Source organism: Rhipicephalus microplus, chromosome 7, assembly GCF_043290135.1.
Source record: "Rhipicephalus microplus isolate Deutch F79 chromosome 7, USDA_Rmic, whole genome shotgun sequence".
NCBI classification, from domain to species: Eukaryota; Metazoa; Arthropoda; class Arachnida; order Ixodida; family Ixodidae; genus Rhipicephalus; species Rhipicephalus microplus.
This window is the reverse complement of record NC_134706.1, coordinates 122,446,529-122,465,025: the sequence shown is the minus strand read 5'-3', so window position 1 is coordinate 122,465,025 and position 18,497 is coordinate 122,446,529. Positions and strand designations below refer to the sequence as shown.

The following is an 18,497-nucleotide window of genomic DNA, read 5'->3' as shown; positions in this document are numbered from 1 at the left end:
GGTTCAATTCCCAGGCTAGGACGAATTTTTCGGCAACTGAGAACCTTTCCTTTCTGTAAAATCCATACGGGTTTTCTCGCAGTTTAGTGCGAGAACTGGATGGTTGCCTGTTTTCTCTTTCAGTACACGGGCCTCTAATACTTCGCTATGAACATGTCTTCAGATTCACGTTAGACCAACCGTGTAGTAATAATATTCGTCTAACCTGTGGTAGGCACCCAGGTAGCCTCCGTAGCCGGGCGGTCTCTTGCGCGTAGCCATGGCACTTCCGGCCGTGTAGTCCGGGTACGGCGATGAAGACCAGGGCGCCTCCGCTCCCACCTGGTGCAGCACCCGGTCGTGGGTTGTGCAGCACTGGGGTGGCGGTGGCGGCTGCGCGGTCGGAGCTGAGCGGCGGTGGTAGCACTCGCTGTGTTGGCACGACGTCGTGCTGGTTTCGTCGTATCCGACGTGTCGAGGTTGTTGTCTCTGGGTTCACACCAGCTTTATCAGCGGCAGCGACTGTTCTGCCACGGCACCGTTCAGTGCCGTTGGCGACTCGCTGCTGCCGTGTGTCTCTGTCTCGCGGTCCAGTTCCCACCTGCGCATGTGCAAGAAACCGTCCTTCTCGCAACATGTTTTCCGTTCGTGCGCAATGAAGTGCGTTATGAACGTATCAGGGCTTCACCCGGCGCTCAATTACGTGAACGCAATGAAAGAGCGACGTAATTTTCGAACATGCGAGATTTGGCAATGCGATTAAAGGGCTAAAGGAAGCACGTTCGTGAATGCTCTGAGATCAACACAGAAAGCAGATCCCACGCACCATGGGAATTTGTGTTATGCGCATGCGCAGTGTAGATGACTCTGATGTAATTTTTTTGTTGTTGAGCGAAACGTTACGAAACACCACTCGAGATATGTGTAACTGTTGTAGGCAGAAGCACATGTTGAACAGTCGCGTGTTTTAAATAACCAGTTGTTTATAGTTGTGTAACGATGTCAACGACGCCTGTGTGGAGTATTTTTTCCAAAGCTGTGCCGAGACCTGGCGTGGCTCTGTGGTAGATGCTGAGCTTGAGGCCTTGGGTTCGAGTCACGGCCACGATGGCGGCGTCTTGACGGGGGTGAAATGCTAAGATATACCTTTGCTCTCATATTAAGGGCTAGTTATTAGAAACTGTTGGTGGGTGCAACTTGTCCGAAGTCCCCCAACTGAGGCAGTCTTCATAAAAGATTCATTTTGTAGGGCTGAAACACCAAATTTTATGAAGAAATTTGCGAAGTACGCGAGTATTCTGACTGCCGACCATTTGTCGCTATCACGCACATACTGACGTTGCCGACCAGTGTGTACATCATTATGTTTGTTTCTTACCACTGCTACAAAAGCTCAAGCGTGACCGGGGCGGGGGGGGGGATGACAATAGTGAGACTTAATAGACAGTTATAGTATACCCGGCTTACCGTGCCGGATGTACCAGGATAGCGGGATCCAAGTGCGCATGCGCAAATACGTAAGTTACCCATGCCTCTTACCATACGCGTGCAATTTTTCAGATTTAACGTTACCGTGTCAGCGTAGGTGTACGTAGTGTGTAAAACATGGCGACGCTCTCGGAAGCCTAATTCGTAGTTATTTTGGTGTAGTTGTTGAAATATTTACTTTATTCGTAGCAAACGATTGTTTAAAGTGGCTTCGCTTGCCTTCAGCTAGCTTCACGACCGAGAATTACTGATAAGTTGGCGAAGTCTTTAAAATAGCTTCTCATATCCAACAGGTCTAGGCCTAACTACAAAATCGATGTAAATAAATTAACAATATGAATAATTTCGTGTTTGGTGCGTGGTCCATATTTATTTACTTTTATTATTCGTAAAATAAACTTGTAACAATGCTTCACGCAGTGACACAGGCAGACATTCTCTTTTTCCTCCTTTTCACTCTTTTTACTTTTCAACCCTCCGATAGGTGGCGCCACAATCCCAGCTGGGGCACGTAAACCACGTAAACGCTATCCAACTAAACTATAAGACGCTGTTCGCAACGAACGTTCGCTTCACGGTAACGCCATTCATTTAACCTCCACTATCACGCTAACGGTGAACTATAACTGCGTAATAGCACGCGCCAAGAGGCAAACGGGTTATGAAAAAGTCACAGCTTTGAAAGGCGAAGCAATGAATGCGATAGCAACAAATTGGAAGGTCACGTGCAGAACGCAAGGCAGATCGAAACGTGCCCCGCGTTTCTCACGCACAAATGATGAAACGTAAACATTCGACAGAAGTCTGTCTGGTTGGGTATGAAACTGGGAGATGATTTAGACTCCAACCAAAAGTTTTGAAGAAACCCGACGTTTCGGAACTGACTTGGTTCCTTCCTCAGGGTTTACTGCGGAGGCTACGTAGCAGCGGCGTTTTCGAAGCACTCGCGGGGTGGCTAATGACCTCTCTCTCTCTCTCTCGTTTTGCCGTGGAGCGCAGTCCATGTGAATACACTGGGGGAGGGGTTCTGAGAGAGCGGTTGATATTATGGGCTGCCTCTGTATGTGGTACGACTCGAGTAACAACCTTCTCCTCCAGTTCGACTTGCTTTCAAGGATGGCCGTCGCTTCGAAATTTATTTTGTGATACAACGTCTCAGCATGTTCGGCGACTGCGCTGCGCTCTTTATAGAACTTCCGCACATCGTTGGCGTGTTGGTTCAGTTGTTACGGTAGGTTTTTCGTCTCGCCGATATACGACGAGGAGCACTCGGCGCACGGAATTTCGTAAACGACACTGGGGCTCCTGTCCATTGTTCGCCGGTCTTTCGGGCGGGGGAGGAGGCGGCCCAGCGTACACGAAGGCACGTGCGCGATGCGAACCCCTTCCTTCCTGAAGATCCGCGCCAACATCTCGCTGGTTCCCTGAACGTATGGGAATGGTACACGTTTCGGGGTGCTGCCAATTAAGGTTGATTGGGGTATTCATATCCTCTGTTGCTCTGCGTGGCACGTGGCGGCTCGAATGAAGTTTTCTGGTTATCCGTTTTTTCTGAGGTCAGCAATTACGCGGGCCTCCTCTTTCTTTCGCTCGGTGTCATTAGAGCATAAGTTCCTGGCCCTCTCGAGTAGCGTGGTCACAACAGAGGCCTTGTGGCAGGCGGGGTGGAAAGAATCGAATTGAAGGTAGCGGCCAGTGTGCGTTGACTTCCTACGAACGGAGAACTCCAGGCCGTTGCACTTTCTTGCCACCTGGAGGACTCGTTATATGGACGACTGCTTTTGCGTCATTAAGACGGCTGAAGTTGAAAACTTCAGACAACACCCGAATTCCGTGCACCCAGCCATACAATTCACGACCGAGTGTGAAAGCGACCACTGCCTGCCCTTTCTCGACGTCCAGGTGGCAAGAAAACGCAACGACCTAGAGTTCTCCGTTCATAGGAAGCCAATGCACACTGGCCGCTACCTTCAATTCGAAGGTACACACCCGGATCGCACACACCCAACCGACAGTGCGGCTCCGGCTGCTCGCAACTAAATTAGATTACAATGAGCGCCAGCTGCGTGGATAGTAATCATGTTCGGAACTAGACTTTGCCACGTTAACCGGGTAAGGAAAGTAGAGGAGAGAGAGAGTGCGCAAAAGCGCGGTGAACCACGATCTGTTGTATCTCAGTTCGCAGACAGCTAGACCGTTCTATAGAGTAACGAGTTTCCGTGGCATGTGCACAAAACTCGGGCTCAGGGTTGAGTCGACGGATAGTTTACCAATGGAGCGTAGGCAAGGGCGACAGTTAAATAGAGACAGAGCTAGTTAGATCAACTGGGGGCATGGCGTGAACAGATCGAGAATAGTAGAAAAGCTACAGGCTTTGCGCCAACACCGCCAAGGAGATAACGCGGCAGAAGATGGCGCCAGTTCGGACGTGGCGGCAAACGTGTGTGGCGTCTGGATAACCGAGTGAAAGATAACACAGAACTGAACCAGTGGATGAGTCAGCTATCAATGTGATGAGAGACGCACTCCGTCGCACATTGAATTAAGTTCATATTTCTTGCTGGGAAGTGTGGAACCGAAGAACAATGAATAAGATCAAGAGACGAGTGTTTTTATCCTTATTTGCTCCGGCCTGTTCCGAATTCATTCAGTGGGAAGCTCGCCGCAAAGCACGCTCTAACAGTGCATGTCTTTCTAATTCGTTAGCAGTTTTTTGTTCTTATTTTTCCTACTCATTCACGCTGTGCGATTTGCTAGATTCGTCCTCGCGTTACTATAGCTGCTCGAAGCACACGCACACGAACCGCTACTCTCAAAGTCAAAGGGGCGTGGCCGATGGAGAGTCCATGATGGTGACGCAACATTATGGTCTTCTAGCAAGTTACGGAAATACGGTACCCAAATAGCATACGGTATTACCGTACCAATCCTCCTCTTCTGATCGTTGATTTTTTAGCAGCGAAGGCGGCCCAAAACACAAAAGCTTTTTTTTTTTTCAAAAACTGTGCGTTTGCTCCGCTTCGCTTTGACCTTCAGCCTACGAATTGTTAACGAGGAAACTGTCACCCGGGGGACGCACTGTCACTGGAAAGTAGGGACGTTACCGTACTTCCTTGCCGTGTTCACGCACCGCATTTGCGTAACTTGCTCATGGACCGTATTGAGGCGAAAGCCTTAGAAGCGTCATCGAACGCGAGAAGTGGCCTTCGACGTCCACATGAGTGATGCGAAAAAATCGTCATCATGTGAGCAAGTCACTAAGGTGACGTCGCTATGCCATCGTTTAATGTCATTGCTTGACATCGTCGTTTGGTCAAAAACGGTGTGATCTCGGAGGCACGGGAGTGGCAGGAAGCATCCAATGCCTCGACATGGCAGAAATTGGGTGACTCATAAGTTTCGCCTTTCAGAGTTGAAAGCGGCAGTGATATCCGGTCCCTAGTGCACACTTCACGCACTTAGTGCATACTTTTTATGGTATACGTTACACGAGATGTTTAAATTGTGCATTACTACAATTTAATTCATAAAGTTAAAGTGGCTTGTGCCAGTGAAGCTATCGCATATGTCTGCATTCTGTGTAATGAATAGCATGTTTTAAACCACGAGCAATTATGCGTGTAGAATGTTGTCAAACTTACTTTATATGTACCCACTACATGATCTTATTAAATACGTGTTTGCCTTTTGTGATGGTGGCCGGTTTTAAACCACTAAGTCATTATGATAATCACATGTTCTGACGCCTTATGGCAGCGTACGCTTGTACCATGCAGTATTACTGCGATATTACATGTTGCGTTGTCCAGTATGTATACAGGACGCGCGCCCCGCCGTGGTGGTGAGCTGGCTAAGGTACTCGGCTGCTGACTCGCAAGCGGCGGGATTGGATCCCGGCTGCTGTGGCTGAATATTCGATGGAGGCGATAATGCTCTAGGCCCGTCGTCTCAGGTATGGCGGCAGATTAAAGAACCCCAGCTGGTGGAAATTTCTGGAGTCCTTCCTCATGGCATCTGTCATAATTATACGCTATTTTTGGCCTGTTAAACTCCACACGTCAATCAATCAAAACAGAACTCGTGTGTTTGTAAAGCATGAATGTTATTTTCACTGCATTTTCAAGCAAATTGAGTTTTTTTTTCCTTATGTTTCCAAGCAGACTCGTGGGTTTGTTATAGAACATTTTCTTGCCGCACAGACAGCCTCAGTTCCTATCTTCACTCGGACCCGGAGATTCTTATTCATTTTACTTGCATGTTACTTGACTTTTCAGTCCCAGGTGGTCAAAAGTTCCGGAGCCCTACACTACGGCGTCTCTCATAACCATATGGTGGTTTTGGGGCGCTAAACCCGACATATTACTCAATCATATCAATCAATGATGTTTCCGTCGCTCTAAGATGATTTTTTGCTCACAACCTACGACGCCAACGCTGCCACCTGAATTTCCGTTAAAAAGCTTCTGAACACTATTGCGCGAAAACCAACAGATGGTGACGTCTTTGACTAAAGTGTTTTAACTGTACTGTAGTGATTGCGGATGGCGCATGATTTATTACTATGCCCGACAACACCAATATCTATACAAAACGCTTCTATCACACCCATCATTTCAGTCTTGTTTGCCATTTGAATATGGCAGGGGCTGGCGCGTATGCCGAGCTCCGCTACCAAAAATTACATGCCCCACCTACCCCGCTTTGGGTTAGTGGCGTGCTTCAGCCCACCGCAGTGCAATGAATGGGTCTCGGCACGGGACACCGGACTAATTGATCACCGGGAATCCGACATAAGGTAACTATGCCTTGAATGTCATGACACCATGACACTTCCCAAGACACACGAGCAGCTTAATTAAGATGGCGAGCAGCTTACATTCCACAGAAAACGCTGCTAAGGAATGAAATCTTTCGAAATGATTTATAGAAACTCAAAAGCATCTCGCCTGCGTGGCTATATTCCTAGTTTGTACGCTTTTTTACAGTGAAAGCTGTTATGCAATCACAACTCCGGTCACGCACTACCGTAGTTGTCTGTAACCACATCGCACGAAATTAGGAAAAAAAAGCCAGCGCCAATGACACAGTGGCACTCGAACCCGGGTCCGCAGGGTGCCAACCCAGTATTCTGCCACAGAGCAACGCCAGTTTTTTTTTCTTTAATCAATGAAATTATCACCAGTAAAGTACACATAACATACTTCATCAAAGTCAGGCAAACACACACAAGCGCCAAGAACGGGAAGCCACTTCGGAACGGGGTCAAAAGTCTCGACAACACTGCGCACTTGAGCAGCTGCTTCTCGGAAGACAGAGCAACGCGAGTTCTATGTTTATTTCACAGAGCAACGCCGGTGCTTCGAACTTGTTGGCAAACTTGCCTTGGGCAGGCTTGATGTCGGGAAAGAAATCTCGTTAATACAACTTATAAAGCGTTATAGAATAGCGAAAGTCATCGCACAAAGTGAATAGCGTAACGAGTGAGTCGTCCAATGCTCCAACCCATTAGAGAAATCTTGTTCTATTCACCTATTAACTGTGTCGCATACCCACTTCAGGCATAATTCCTCATCGTCGTCAGCCACTGCGTGAACAACTGGTACAAAATTCCTAGCAAGTGTTTAGCGGATAACACATTTCTCAAAAGATTTACAAAAAATGACATAGCGAATGCCGGCTTACTACCAAAAAAATCTTATTATTAATGCCGTAGTGGGATCAAGCAAGTATGCTTGCAGTATAGTTACCCAACGATTGTCTAGAAAAGGCTCGTACATGGCGCTCTTCTAGCTTTCGCTGTGACTGTGGTGCGCCTTACGCGCAGGCCTGGTGTTTTTTTTTATCTTTCATAGCTGTCCTATGTGTAGACTTAGTCACTCATAACTGTTCTGTACATGAAACTGCCGCCTCCGTTTATTAAAGAGCTATAGGGGCGTTACAGTAAAATAAAGGCTAGTAAGTGGAGCGGCCGCAGTGACGCCTGTATATATATTTTTCTTATGTGGTACGTCTCGGCCGAAACCCCGCTTTTTTCGACAATATTTCCATTCTGTTTTATTGTATCAATTACACGAATTAAACTTGGAACTTCTGAAAATGTTTTCCTACTGAATACAAGGCGCAAAGAAAAGTTAAACAATTCGGGCCTATAGATAAGCAACTCTTGGCAATTTAGCAGGCCGCGGAAGCTGCCGGGAGACGCGGTCTCTCCGTTAGCCCTTAGATGAGAGTCCATCCCAGAAATCTGCTGGAAAATAATAAAGTTGACCTCTCTCAATTTCAACTGGTGGCCCAGTGTGCCTGAAGACGACGCACATAGACATTTGTTACTGCGAAATGTTTATTGAGTTGGCCCAACAGGCCTCAAAAGAAAAAAAAAATGTTTTGACATGACTATGACGCACTGGACGGAATGAAACATCAGCGGTGTCACTGTTTATCTTGAAATCAACAGATGGTGTCCGATGAATCAAACTTCCTCCCACACACGTGCACATGCTTCCAAGTTGCAATCAATGCGAAAGTTGCCCGCTTCTTGCCGCGTCATGGCTCAAGTTATCAAACTGCCCACGAATACTTGGTATGCCAAATGACGATACACCTCAGTAGTGCCTTTGCAGCCGAAACGGCCCCTCAATACGCAGCGCACCTGAACAGCATCATCACGTGAACGCGCCACATCTACTACATTCAATACCTGAACTTCTCCCCTATCTGACAAGCAATCACAGATGCAAAGTACACGTGCGAACTTCAAGCTCACGCCAGTTGCATCTGCGGCCTCTGCGGAGTCAATCTGAAAAGGGCTGGCCCCTAGGCGACGGTGTCGCCACTTCGCGGCAGCTTTCCGTGCTATGTAAGCTCCCGCATAAAGTCACGGCGAAGTTTCGTGACCAGGAGGAAAATGAGGGGGGAAAAGAGGCATAAGAGGCAGGAAGATCAACCAGACGAGGGACTGGTTTGCTATCCTACACTCGGAGAATGGCATTGGGGGATGAAAAAAGAGAGATGAAAAGAACAGAACGTAAAAAAACGTGAGCTTAAACTAGATTGCTGCGTTCGATGGTAGTGGACGCAGGACTCAAGGCTCTCACGTTCAACTGTACGTCGTCGGTTCATGGTGCCTACTGAAGAATTATGAAAGGAGTATGGTGTATTGCACGTGGCGACCATTGGCGCAATACAGTAGTATTAGCGGGCCTTTCTCTCCTTCACCTTCTATTCCACCCCCACAAAACACACACACGTGCACACGTGCGCAAACATAATCAAGCATATGGTCAGACGCTTGCAAACGCAAATACGAAAATGCTGAGTTGGCCGTTTTGCTCCGGTACGTGCATGCACCGCCTATACACGAGACGCGTGATCTCCGGGCGTGGTAACGCGGTTATGACGATCAATGGATCCCTTCTTCGCAACGCATCTCGTCTCGTCGGACAATATCGTTGAGTGAATGCATGCAGTCGCGGTACGAGCTAAGCAAACAACCGGGGTACGCAATGAATCACTCTGGCTGTGGCCAAATTACGCATCTAGACGTACGCATGGGCAGAGCGAGGGATCAGTGCTCGCACGAACAGTACGCTACATATCGTCTTGACGTGTGCTTAGAGTGAAAGCAAGTGCCGCCGGCCCGGGCTACACCACTCATTCTCTCGCCACTCGCTCTCGCTGCTCTCTGCGCCCCTCCACTCGCGCCTCACTCTCGATCGTTCGCTGACTGGGCTCCTCTCAAGCACATCGGGAAACATGCTCTCGAGACGCTGCTGTGAAACGTCAACGCCGATCCGAGAAAGCTGGTGGACTCGCTCGCTGGATTCCGTGCCGACCGGTTGTGCTCTCGCGATCTCCGACGTCAGCGTAGCTCTGGCCGACTTGGCTCGCCCTACGTGATCTTCTGACGCCGACCTCCGACGACAGTGTAGCTCTGACCGACAGGACTTGCTCTACGCCATCTCCTGACGCCGACAAGAGCTCTCGCAAGTGGTGCCCTGTCCTCGGACTCCTGTGACCGTGTTTCCATATTTCCTACCTCTCCAATCCCCTCGATATGTCGTCGCTCTCTGGCTTACCCCATCTCTCTTTCTCTCTCTCTACACCTTTATTCCTATCATTTTAACCCCTCCTCACCCCCATCCCTTGTGAGCTACTGCTGAGGTGTCGCACCCTGATGCAGACAGTTGCGGGGCTCACTTTTCTTTTCTTTTCCTTCTTCTAAACATAAACACTCCCCCCCCCCCCCCCCCCCTCACCGAGAACGCTGGCGCTCCACTCTTCCGTTCGTTCGCTTCTCACTCTCGATCGTTTGCTGGCTGGGCGCCTTTTAAGGCGATGGCAGAAGTCGGTGAAGGCGAGTGGCGGACGGCAATGGTGCCCTCTTTCGGCGCGAGAAATGCATTTCCATTGCTTCACGATTCTCTTCGGGGAGGTGGGGGAATCTTTTTTAATTCTTTGCGGTTCTTCCGCCATCATCTTGAATTTCAATCAATGGCCGAGCAAGGACCCCCCTCTAAGCCCGGTCGTATTATCTTTCGTAGTAAGAGGGAGAGAGAATTCCTTAGCATATATAGTATATTTCAAAAAAGGCCAACCAACGCAACCAGTTGATGACTATTTGCCAGGAGAGTTAACGTGTGCTTTGAAGAGAGTTGCATACACGGCAAGTCAGAAGTCGCCGATCAGAGCAGCACACGATTTTATGTATATATTTTTCCTCAGAGTGTATGACCTGATCTTCAGCCCTAAAAGACCAGGAAAATAAAGCAAACAAGTGCAGGATAGTTTATCCAGTGTTTTCGTTCATGCAGAGTCCACCGTTTACTAAGGCGTGCTGTGTATACGTTTTGTACTGTATTGTCGCACATTAGATTTACGCTGCGTGCGGCTGCTTCATCGATGGCGTAGCCACATCGCTCTTCGTTCAAGCGACCCGGCGTACTTGAAGAAGAGCTCTATTTTCAGGCTGTATGCATAGAACACTCCAAGGTAGTGAACTGTTACGCCTGCGAGTCCACACCGAACCTCAATGCCTCTGCAAAGGCAATCTGTGTCAAGGCCAGCAATCGAGCCCGCCTGACACGATCGACTCAACGACGTCATTAAGTGGCGGCGCCGGTCTGTCCCGCAACGCACAGTGAGCTCCCTCAGCCCACGAGCCCGTTGAAGCAATCGGCGCCTTCCAGTCTGGCGAGTCTTACGCAATGCGTGGGAACGTCACTTGTCCTTGGCTGCAACCACGCGCAGCGGCTCCGGATTTGATGAGCATGACGCGGCGCGGCGGTGGGCCCCATTGGAGGATTCTGACATCAGGGCCAGCGGAGCTCCTGGTTGGATGTTTGGCGACTCAAAGGATCCACCTGGTGCCTATAAAAAAAGCCCTGCGGCGCGTCGCCAGCAGTAGACCTATGTGTCAGTGAAGCCTCTCGTTGCTTCGAGCCCTTTCGCTGTCGCCGCGGTCAGTGGCCTTGGCAGCGGCGAGTTTCGTGGCACCCATCGTAACCTCGTCGACGGTGCGCTTCGTAACAGCGAGCGGGAGAAGACATCTCGGCTGTTCGAGTATCTAAACTGTCGGCCCCAATGCCGAATTTGTAACGCCTCTATTTCTATGATGTACATAAACCTTGCCTTAACTCACCATCGTCTCGTACGCTCGTGTATAAGCTCTGCGCAGAAGCAGTCGTGAGCTGAGTAACACACGCTACCAAACGGCTGGTGACCTTGTCGGCGGAGTTCGGAGCAGTGGCACCTTCGGGACCGTGTTGGCGTCTCGTTTTCGCAACAGAACATACGACTCATTCCACGTAAATTCGATACAACTTTGAGATATACGTTTGCGGACACAAACTACCAAGGTTTCTAAGATTGGTATGTACACGAATTACGGAATATTGATACCCTGGAGCAGCAAAACGACCAAATTTGTTCATTGGTTGTACGTGTCCTGAGCCTGCGCAGATCGAATTGGAATAGTTGAATGGTTGCAATGGTTGTCCGCTGGAGGCTGGTATTGAAAACGGACGTGGTTAACTCATCAAAACAATCTCAAACCTCAAAATCTTACGGTGTTTTCCCTAGAAGTTCGTGAGTTAATTTTATGGCATACAACATCACAAAACGTATTCATATAGTCAATAAGAACTTTCCGAGATCTTCTAAAACGATGAAAAAAACAGTTTACAAACAATCAAGCAAACTTTTACAGCTGCTTTTGCACTGTTGTCTGGCAGTTAGCCCCTTCCCTTTTAGTTTCCTTTACTTTTTACTTTGAACAGATGAACGACTGCGAAAATTGGCCCCTCCACCCCTGGTGAGCTGCTCTATTTGTTTTGTTTGATTTATCGAGTGACTGTGCAGCTGCGTTTGTCGTGCACGTCGGCGCAGCCGTAAAATATGTATGGTTCCTTTGCCGCCTTGCCTGAACGCAAATTGAAACACCTCTTATTCGGCGTCATGGGACGTTGCACTACCTCACCGGCAGGTCCCTCTAGTTGCTCTATTTGCGAGTGGTCTCGTGTAGGTTCACACATATACTGTATTTTCACTTCGCGCAGTAAGAAATATTACGTTCAGGAATTAATCAACTCATCCGATTTGTGAAATTAACTGTTAATAGCCCTCCACAGTTCTGTGCTATTTTACTACTTCAATTTGCCTTTGTATAATTGATAACACTGATAATGAAACGTGTTGCATTTGTCACGTAGAGTTCATTAATATTGTTTTTTGTCTTCACTTGCTTTTGACTATTTCCTTGTTATTTTTCAATAGTGAGTATTACCTTTATGTTGTGTATTGATCGTATTTTTATTGTTAATCAAGATTATTCATTATTACTCACAAGTCCGTATACTATTGCTGTATTTTTTGTAATTACCCCATCCATGTATGTGTGGAGGAAGAAGAAGTGTCTCTTTAGAAGAACGCTTGTTTCTGCGCTCTGTTTTATTTTAGTGAAATCATCGGTCTTTTGAGGTGCCTCGCCTCTCCGTCTTGCGGTGATGGACATGGAGCATGCCAGAGGCCCGCCTGGTCACAGGTCCTCACACCCGTCAACCACAAGGAAGCGAGCTGGCTGTCCCAGTGACACTGAGGACACCGACCTCTATTCTATGTCGGAAGACGACACATCCGATGGCAGCTTTATACCTGTCCGGGGTAAGAGGGCGAAGAGAAGGACGACGAATACAGCAGCATCAGCTCCTGCAAGCACAGCGACTGTGCATTCAAAGCCTGCGCGCTGGCCGCACGTCATCATCTTCATGCCCGAAGATCCATCAAGCAACCTACGGCTTCCTAACAGGCAAGCCCTTTCGGTTGCTCTCGAATGTGCGGTGCCACATCAAATTAAAGACGTACGAGTAAACCCAAGGAAGAACATTCTCGCCATAGACGTGCACGATGTGAGTGCGCTAGGACAGCTGCAGCAAATGAGTGAGCTAGGTGGCGTTAAAATGCGCCCCTTTATCCCGATGGATGACAAATCAATTGCAGGTGTAATTTATGACATCGACACTGCCATTCCTAATGCTGACTTTTCTACCCTCATCAAGCCTGCAAACGAGGGAACTGTCATTACACAAGTGCGGCGCCTTGGAAATACGCGCTGCGTAAAAGTGTTTTTCAAGGGAGATTGCATACCGTCCCACGTTAAAGTTGGACATTTTTGACATCCGGTTCGACTATTCATCAAAAAGCCACTTCAATGTCATCAGTGCTTCAGGCTAGGACACGTCAAGGGCGTCTGCCCCAACTTACGACTGTGTCCCCGCTGCGCTGAACCTCATGCTGAAGACGCCTGTCGGGCGACTACTCTGAAGTGCGCCAACTGCCGTGGTCCTCATGCTGCCTCGTCGAAAGACTGTTCTCGAATCCAAAAGGAGCGCGCGGTTCTCAGACAAATGGCCCGAGACAACTCAACACTCAGGGAGGCAGCCGAAGTAGTCCGGCGTCGGCGTCGACGTCGGCATCATCGAAAGTCTTCAAAGAAGGCACATTCCCGAGATGCTCCTTCCCACTCTTTAGCGGTTCTATCCAGTAGCGCCGCGAAAGGGCCCACCACTTGTACGAAAGAAACAGAGAAGCCTCCTTCTCTGGAGGAATGACCCACGCTCCCGACGCGCTCTTCTGCCAAGGAACCTCTGCAGGTGGTGGCCACACAAGAGCCATCTCCAACCATGGAAGATTTGCCTAAAACTGATCGTCAAGTGATCTCGGTGCTGCGTTTCCTTATAGAAGCCATCCGAGCGATATTAGTCGACATGAAGACACCATCTGCTCGAAGCGCACTTGGACTATTGGACGCCCTAAGCCCAGTGCTTGAATCTCTCAACTTGGAAGATGGCTACTCACACCTCAACTTTTCGTAAAGAAGTCAAGGCTGCATCCGTCATTCAATGGAACGCCAGAGGACTAAAATCACGCCTTTCAGATTTTCGTCAGTTTGTGTTTACCAACGTGTTTCCAATCATCGTCATTTGTGAACCCAATTTGTCGAAACCAATAATACTATCGGGGTACGAAGCTGTAATGTCTTCAACGAACGGTGCGTGCAGCAAAATTATCGTCTTTGTTCGTCGTGAACTGACGTATGTTGTGCAACCAATTGCACCTCACGATGACAATCAGTATGTCTGCATCACCGTGAAAAAGAACCAACTCATGTTTACTCTCATAGGCGTTTATATATCGCCGTCAAGTAATCTCGATTCCAGGAGATTAGCGGATATTTTGAGAGTGTGTCCTGCACCATGGGTCCTCATAGGTGATTTCAATGCGCACAGTAACGCATGGGGAAGTACGCGGACAAATGCCAGAGGACGCAGGTTAGCAAACATCGCCTACAACTATGGCCTTCCTCTCCTGAACGACGGCAGCCCCACTTTTCTTCGAGGGGTGACGTACGGCAGCTGTCTCGACCTTGCTTTTGTCTCCAACTCCCTCGCGAGATACGTCAAGTGGTTTCCAGATGTTGAGACACGAGGAAGTGATCACATTCCAATCTACCTTAACATCAAAGGCTTGTCTAGTTGTGGTCCACGGACGACCATTCGAGCAGTCCAATGGACCAACTTCAAATCTGACATGGAAGATGCTTGCAGCGATGGCCTACGATCTGGGTTAAAGGAAACAATTAAGAGCACAATGCAAAACGCCACTCGCACGGTGACGATATCTTTCACACGAAACGACTTTGAAATAGAGTTGGAGCGACTCCGAGCACTGCGACGCCGAGAGGAGCGTCGGTATCGGCGTACAAAATCAATTCACGATCTTAGGGCAGCCAGGAGGATGCCAAAGAAGATTCGGCGTCGCATGGATAGATTAGCGTCGGAACGATGGACAACGTTTTGCCAGTCACTAGACCCTCGCAAGCCACTCTCACACATTTGGAAAACGGTGCAAGGTCTGCGTCACCCTACGGAACAGCGCTTTCCATTCAAAGCGCTCGCGCTATTTCAAAGGAGGCAAGACATCGATGCCGCAGAAGATTTCTGTGCGCAGATCGCCAACCAAGCCACCCGTCCAGATTCTCCAGTGAGAGGTGACGTCCCCCGTTCCCGTGACTACCACATGGACCTCCTTTTTACAATAGAGGAGCTCGAGGCGGCACTAGCTCTCTGCAGGCGTTCAACTTCTCCGGGCCCAGATGGTATTCCGTACCGAGCCTTGTGCAACCTTGGGGAAGGTGCAAGGAGAGAACTGTTGAGCCTCTACAACATCTCGTGGCAGGATGGCAATGTTCCTGATGACTGGAAAGTAAGCCGCTTGTTACCCATCTTGAAGCAGGGCAAATCCCCACTCGAACTCACCTCATACCGCCCAATAGCACTGGCCAGCTGCGTAGGGAAGATAATGAAACGGATGATACTAGGCCGCCTGGAGTGGTATCTTGAATACTACAAGATTTATCCGAATTCAATGGCTGGTTTCCGACGCGACCGCTCTTCTATTGACAATGTCGTTGATCTAGTTTCGTACGTTCAGCACGAAAGATCCCGTAAGCGACTATCTGCAGCTTTGTTTTTAGATGTCAAAGGCGCTTATGATAATGTACTACATGAAGCCATCTTGGGTGCTCTTGCGATGGTTGGCCTTGGTGGTCGAGTCTTTCGGTGGATTTCGAGTTACCTGGCTGCAAGGTCATTCTTTGTGTTAACAGAAGATGGCCGAACTACGCGACGCTATACTTCCAGGGGTGTACCTCAAGGCGGAGTTCTTAGCCCGACGCTATTCAATCTTGCACTAATTGGCCTTGCTGAATACTTGCCAAGCACCATTAAAATCTCAATATACGCAAACGACATCTCTTTCTGGACATCGGCAGTCACACGTCCTCAGATACGTTCCCGGCTTCAAAAAGCAGCAACTATGATTGCCAACTACTTGTTAAAACAAGGTCTCAGCATATCACCAGAAAAATGCGCGCTGGTGGCTTTCACTCGCAAAGCAATGACCCCTTATGTCATCTCAATCTGCGGGCGACCGATTTCTTACGCCAAAACCCACCGGTTTCTGGGCATCATTATTGATAGGGACCTCTGTTGGAGTCCGCATGTGACCTATATGAAGAAGCGCCTGACCGCTATTTCTCAACTGTTCAAGTTCCAGGCAGGAAAGACGTGGGGGATGTCAGTAGACGCAATGATGGAGCTCTACAGGGCCCTGTTTCTCGGTTTCTTCAGATATAGCTTGCCCGTGCTTAGCAATACCTGCAAGACCAATGTTCGTGTTTTACAGGCAGTACAAGCCCAAGCGCTGAGAGTGTGCCTCGGTCTGTCCAGATGTACGTCAACAGAAGCAACAATTGCAATTGCTGGGGACTATCCGATACAAACTCACATTGTTGTAGAAGTCCTGAGAACGCACATCCGACACTTCGCACGTGCCCCCGGCCATCACCTTGCACTGTTGCCTTCAGAGAGGCGCCAAGCATCGTTCGCCAAAATTATCGTGAAATACAACGATAAACTTCCCTCGGGCTTCACTCATGAATCTAAACCATCCATACCACCTTGGTGTCTTATTCGACCCACAGTGCATCTTAGTGTACCAGGGATCCGGAGGAAATCTGAGTTTTCGTCGCCCGTGCTGAAACAACCGTCTCTCCTTCTTTTGCACGAGAAATATTCAGACAGCATACATGTATACACCGATGGTTCCACGAACCACCAGTGTTCGTCAGGGGCAGTAGTTATCCCAGCAAGAGGTGTTACCATCAGCTTTAGGACTGACCACTCCACGCAATCTACAGCAGCGGAACTAGCTGCTTTGCGCGCTGCACTTTGTGTGGTCAATCGAGAACCACCGCAACAATGGTCGATTTTCAGCGACTCAAAGGCTGCCCTACAATCTGTGCTCTCAGCACTGCGTCGCGGCCCGTACGAACAGCTTGTTTTCGAAATTTGATGCCTTCTCCACACTTTACTCGAGAAAGGGCATCATGTGACGCTTCAATGGCTGCCAAGTCACTGTGGCATCATATGGAACGAACATGCCGATACTGCCGCGCGGGCAGCCCTTGAAGGAACACGAGAAGAAGCCATACTACTTTCGAGGATTGATGCTGCCAGTAATCTTCGACGACTTGCGCGTGAAATCACGTTTTCACTATGGTGCCCACCAAGCATCGATACGAATCGTCAACACCACCTGTCCTCTTTGATGGCTCTCCGCATGCCCACTGGACTCGACCGAAGAGAAGCCACCCTTCTTCATCGCTTATGGCTAGGAGTGGCATTTACAAAATCTTACTCCTTTGTCATAGGAATGGCTGACAACGCTCTCTGCGATGCCTGTCATTGCGAAGAGACGCTACACCACATCCTGTGTGACTGTCCATTGTATGAAATCCAGAGACAGTCACTGGCGTCTGCTTTTGCGCGCATCGACAACAGCCAAATGTCTGTGGACACTATTCTGTCAAGTGCCCGAGAGAAGACCTTGCAACAGAAGGCGACGAAGGCTTTGTTAAAATTCCTACGCGACACCGACTTGAACAAGCGACTGTAACAGCAATGTCACACACCGCGAAAGACAAGACTGGACTATGACTGAGTCTGCGCGCGTGTGCTGCTAAATGTGCTGTTTCTATCTTCCCTCTCCGCTCTCTTTCATCTCCCCCATCCCTCTCCCATGCGCAGGGTAGCAAACCGGCTGCCTATAGGCTGGTTAACCTCCTTGCCTTTCTTTTTCCTCTATTTTCCTTCCTTCCTTCCTTCCTTCATCCATGTAGCTATAGGAGGTCCCCCGTCAGTTTCTCTGAAACTTTAGGACCTCCTGCTGTAATAACGCTAACCATGTAACTCAACTGGACTATTTAATAAACTTGACTTGACTTGACTTGAATTAACCTCATCACTGCACTCGTACTCCTAATTTGCGATCACAGTGGTCCCACTATATTGTGCCAATCGGTGATAGGAGGTAGATGACAAGCACTGAAGCGATGGAATCGAGCTCTCGACACAGGGTTTTAGGTAGGGGAAAGTAATCGACCCTACCTTCCTCCCCTGGATCCACCACTGGTTAACGTGTTGAAACCACTATATGATTATGTGAGACCATAAGACAACTCGAAGGCTGAACCCATTTTTTCTATGCGAAGCAGCTTATGGTGGAGTTCAACCCCATAAATGTACTAAAATAACTCCAGTGTGTGGCGTGATCACCCTGACTGTGCATGTGCGTCCCCTCCTTCTCTCTCTCCTACGATCCCCTTTCACTATCCCGAGTTGCTGACGTGGGCAATGATAGGGTTCCTCGGCAGTGCAGCGTCGGCACCTCATCTGCGCATGCGCACCCATCCCCCTCTCTCTGCTCCTGCACTCCTCCTCTACCCCACCCCCTTGTAAATGCGTCCCACATTTTCTAGAGACAGAGTGCGTCGGCCTTGTTTGTAGCCGATGATCATCGGTCTTGCGGCGTTCCACGTTTCCATGAGCCTAATGCGCGCAGGTAGAGGCTCTGAATTGTGGTGCACCTGCTTAAGGTGACGTAGACGGGATTCTGTGTGCTTTGCTTAACGTAGG

The 18,497-nt window shown here is 48.9% G+C and overlaps 1 protein-coding gene and 1 non-coding gene across 2 annotated transcripts in view; both read right to left on the bottom strand.

The window, feature by feature from the left end:
* LOC119179900 (uncharacterized) overlaps positions 1-18,497 on the bottom strand; it is a 127,589-nt gene that overhangs the window by 16,089 nt on the left and 93,003 nt on the right. The window contains exon 2 of the mRNA XM_037431016.2: positions 206-580. Within this exon, the coding sequence (XP_037286913.2) occupies positions 206-261 (56 nt within the window). The 5' untranslated portion in view covers positions 262-580. The remainder of the gene's footprint in view (positions 1-205; positions 581-18,497) is intronic.
* Positions 6,108-6,270, bottom strand: LOC119180459 (U1 spliceosomal RNA). The gene has a single exon (XR_005111048.2). It is a non-coding gene; the product is annotated as a U1 spliceosomal RNA (small nuclear RNA).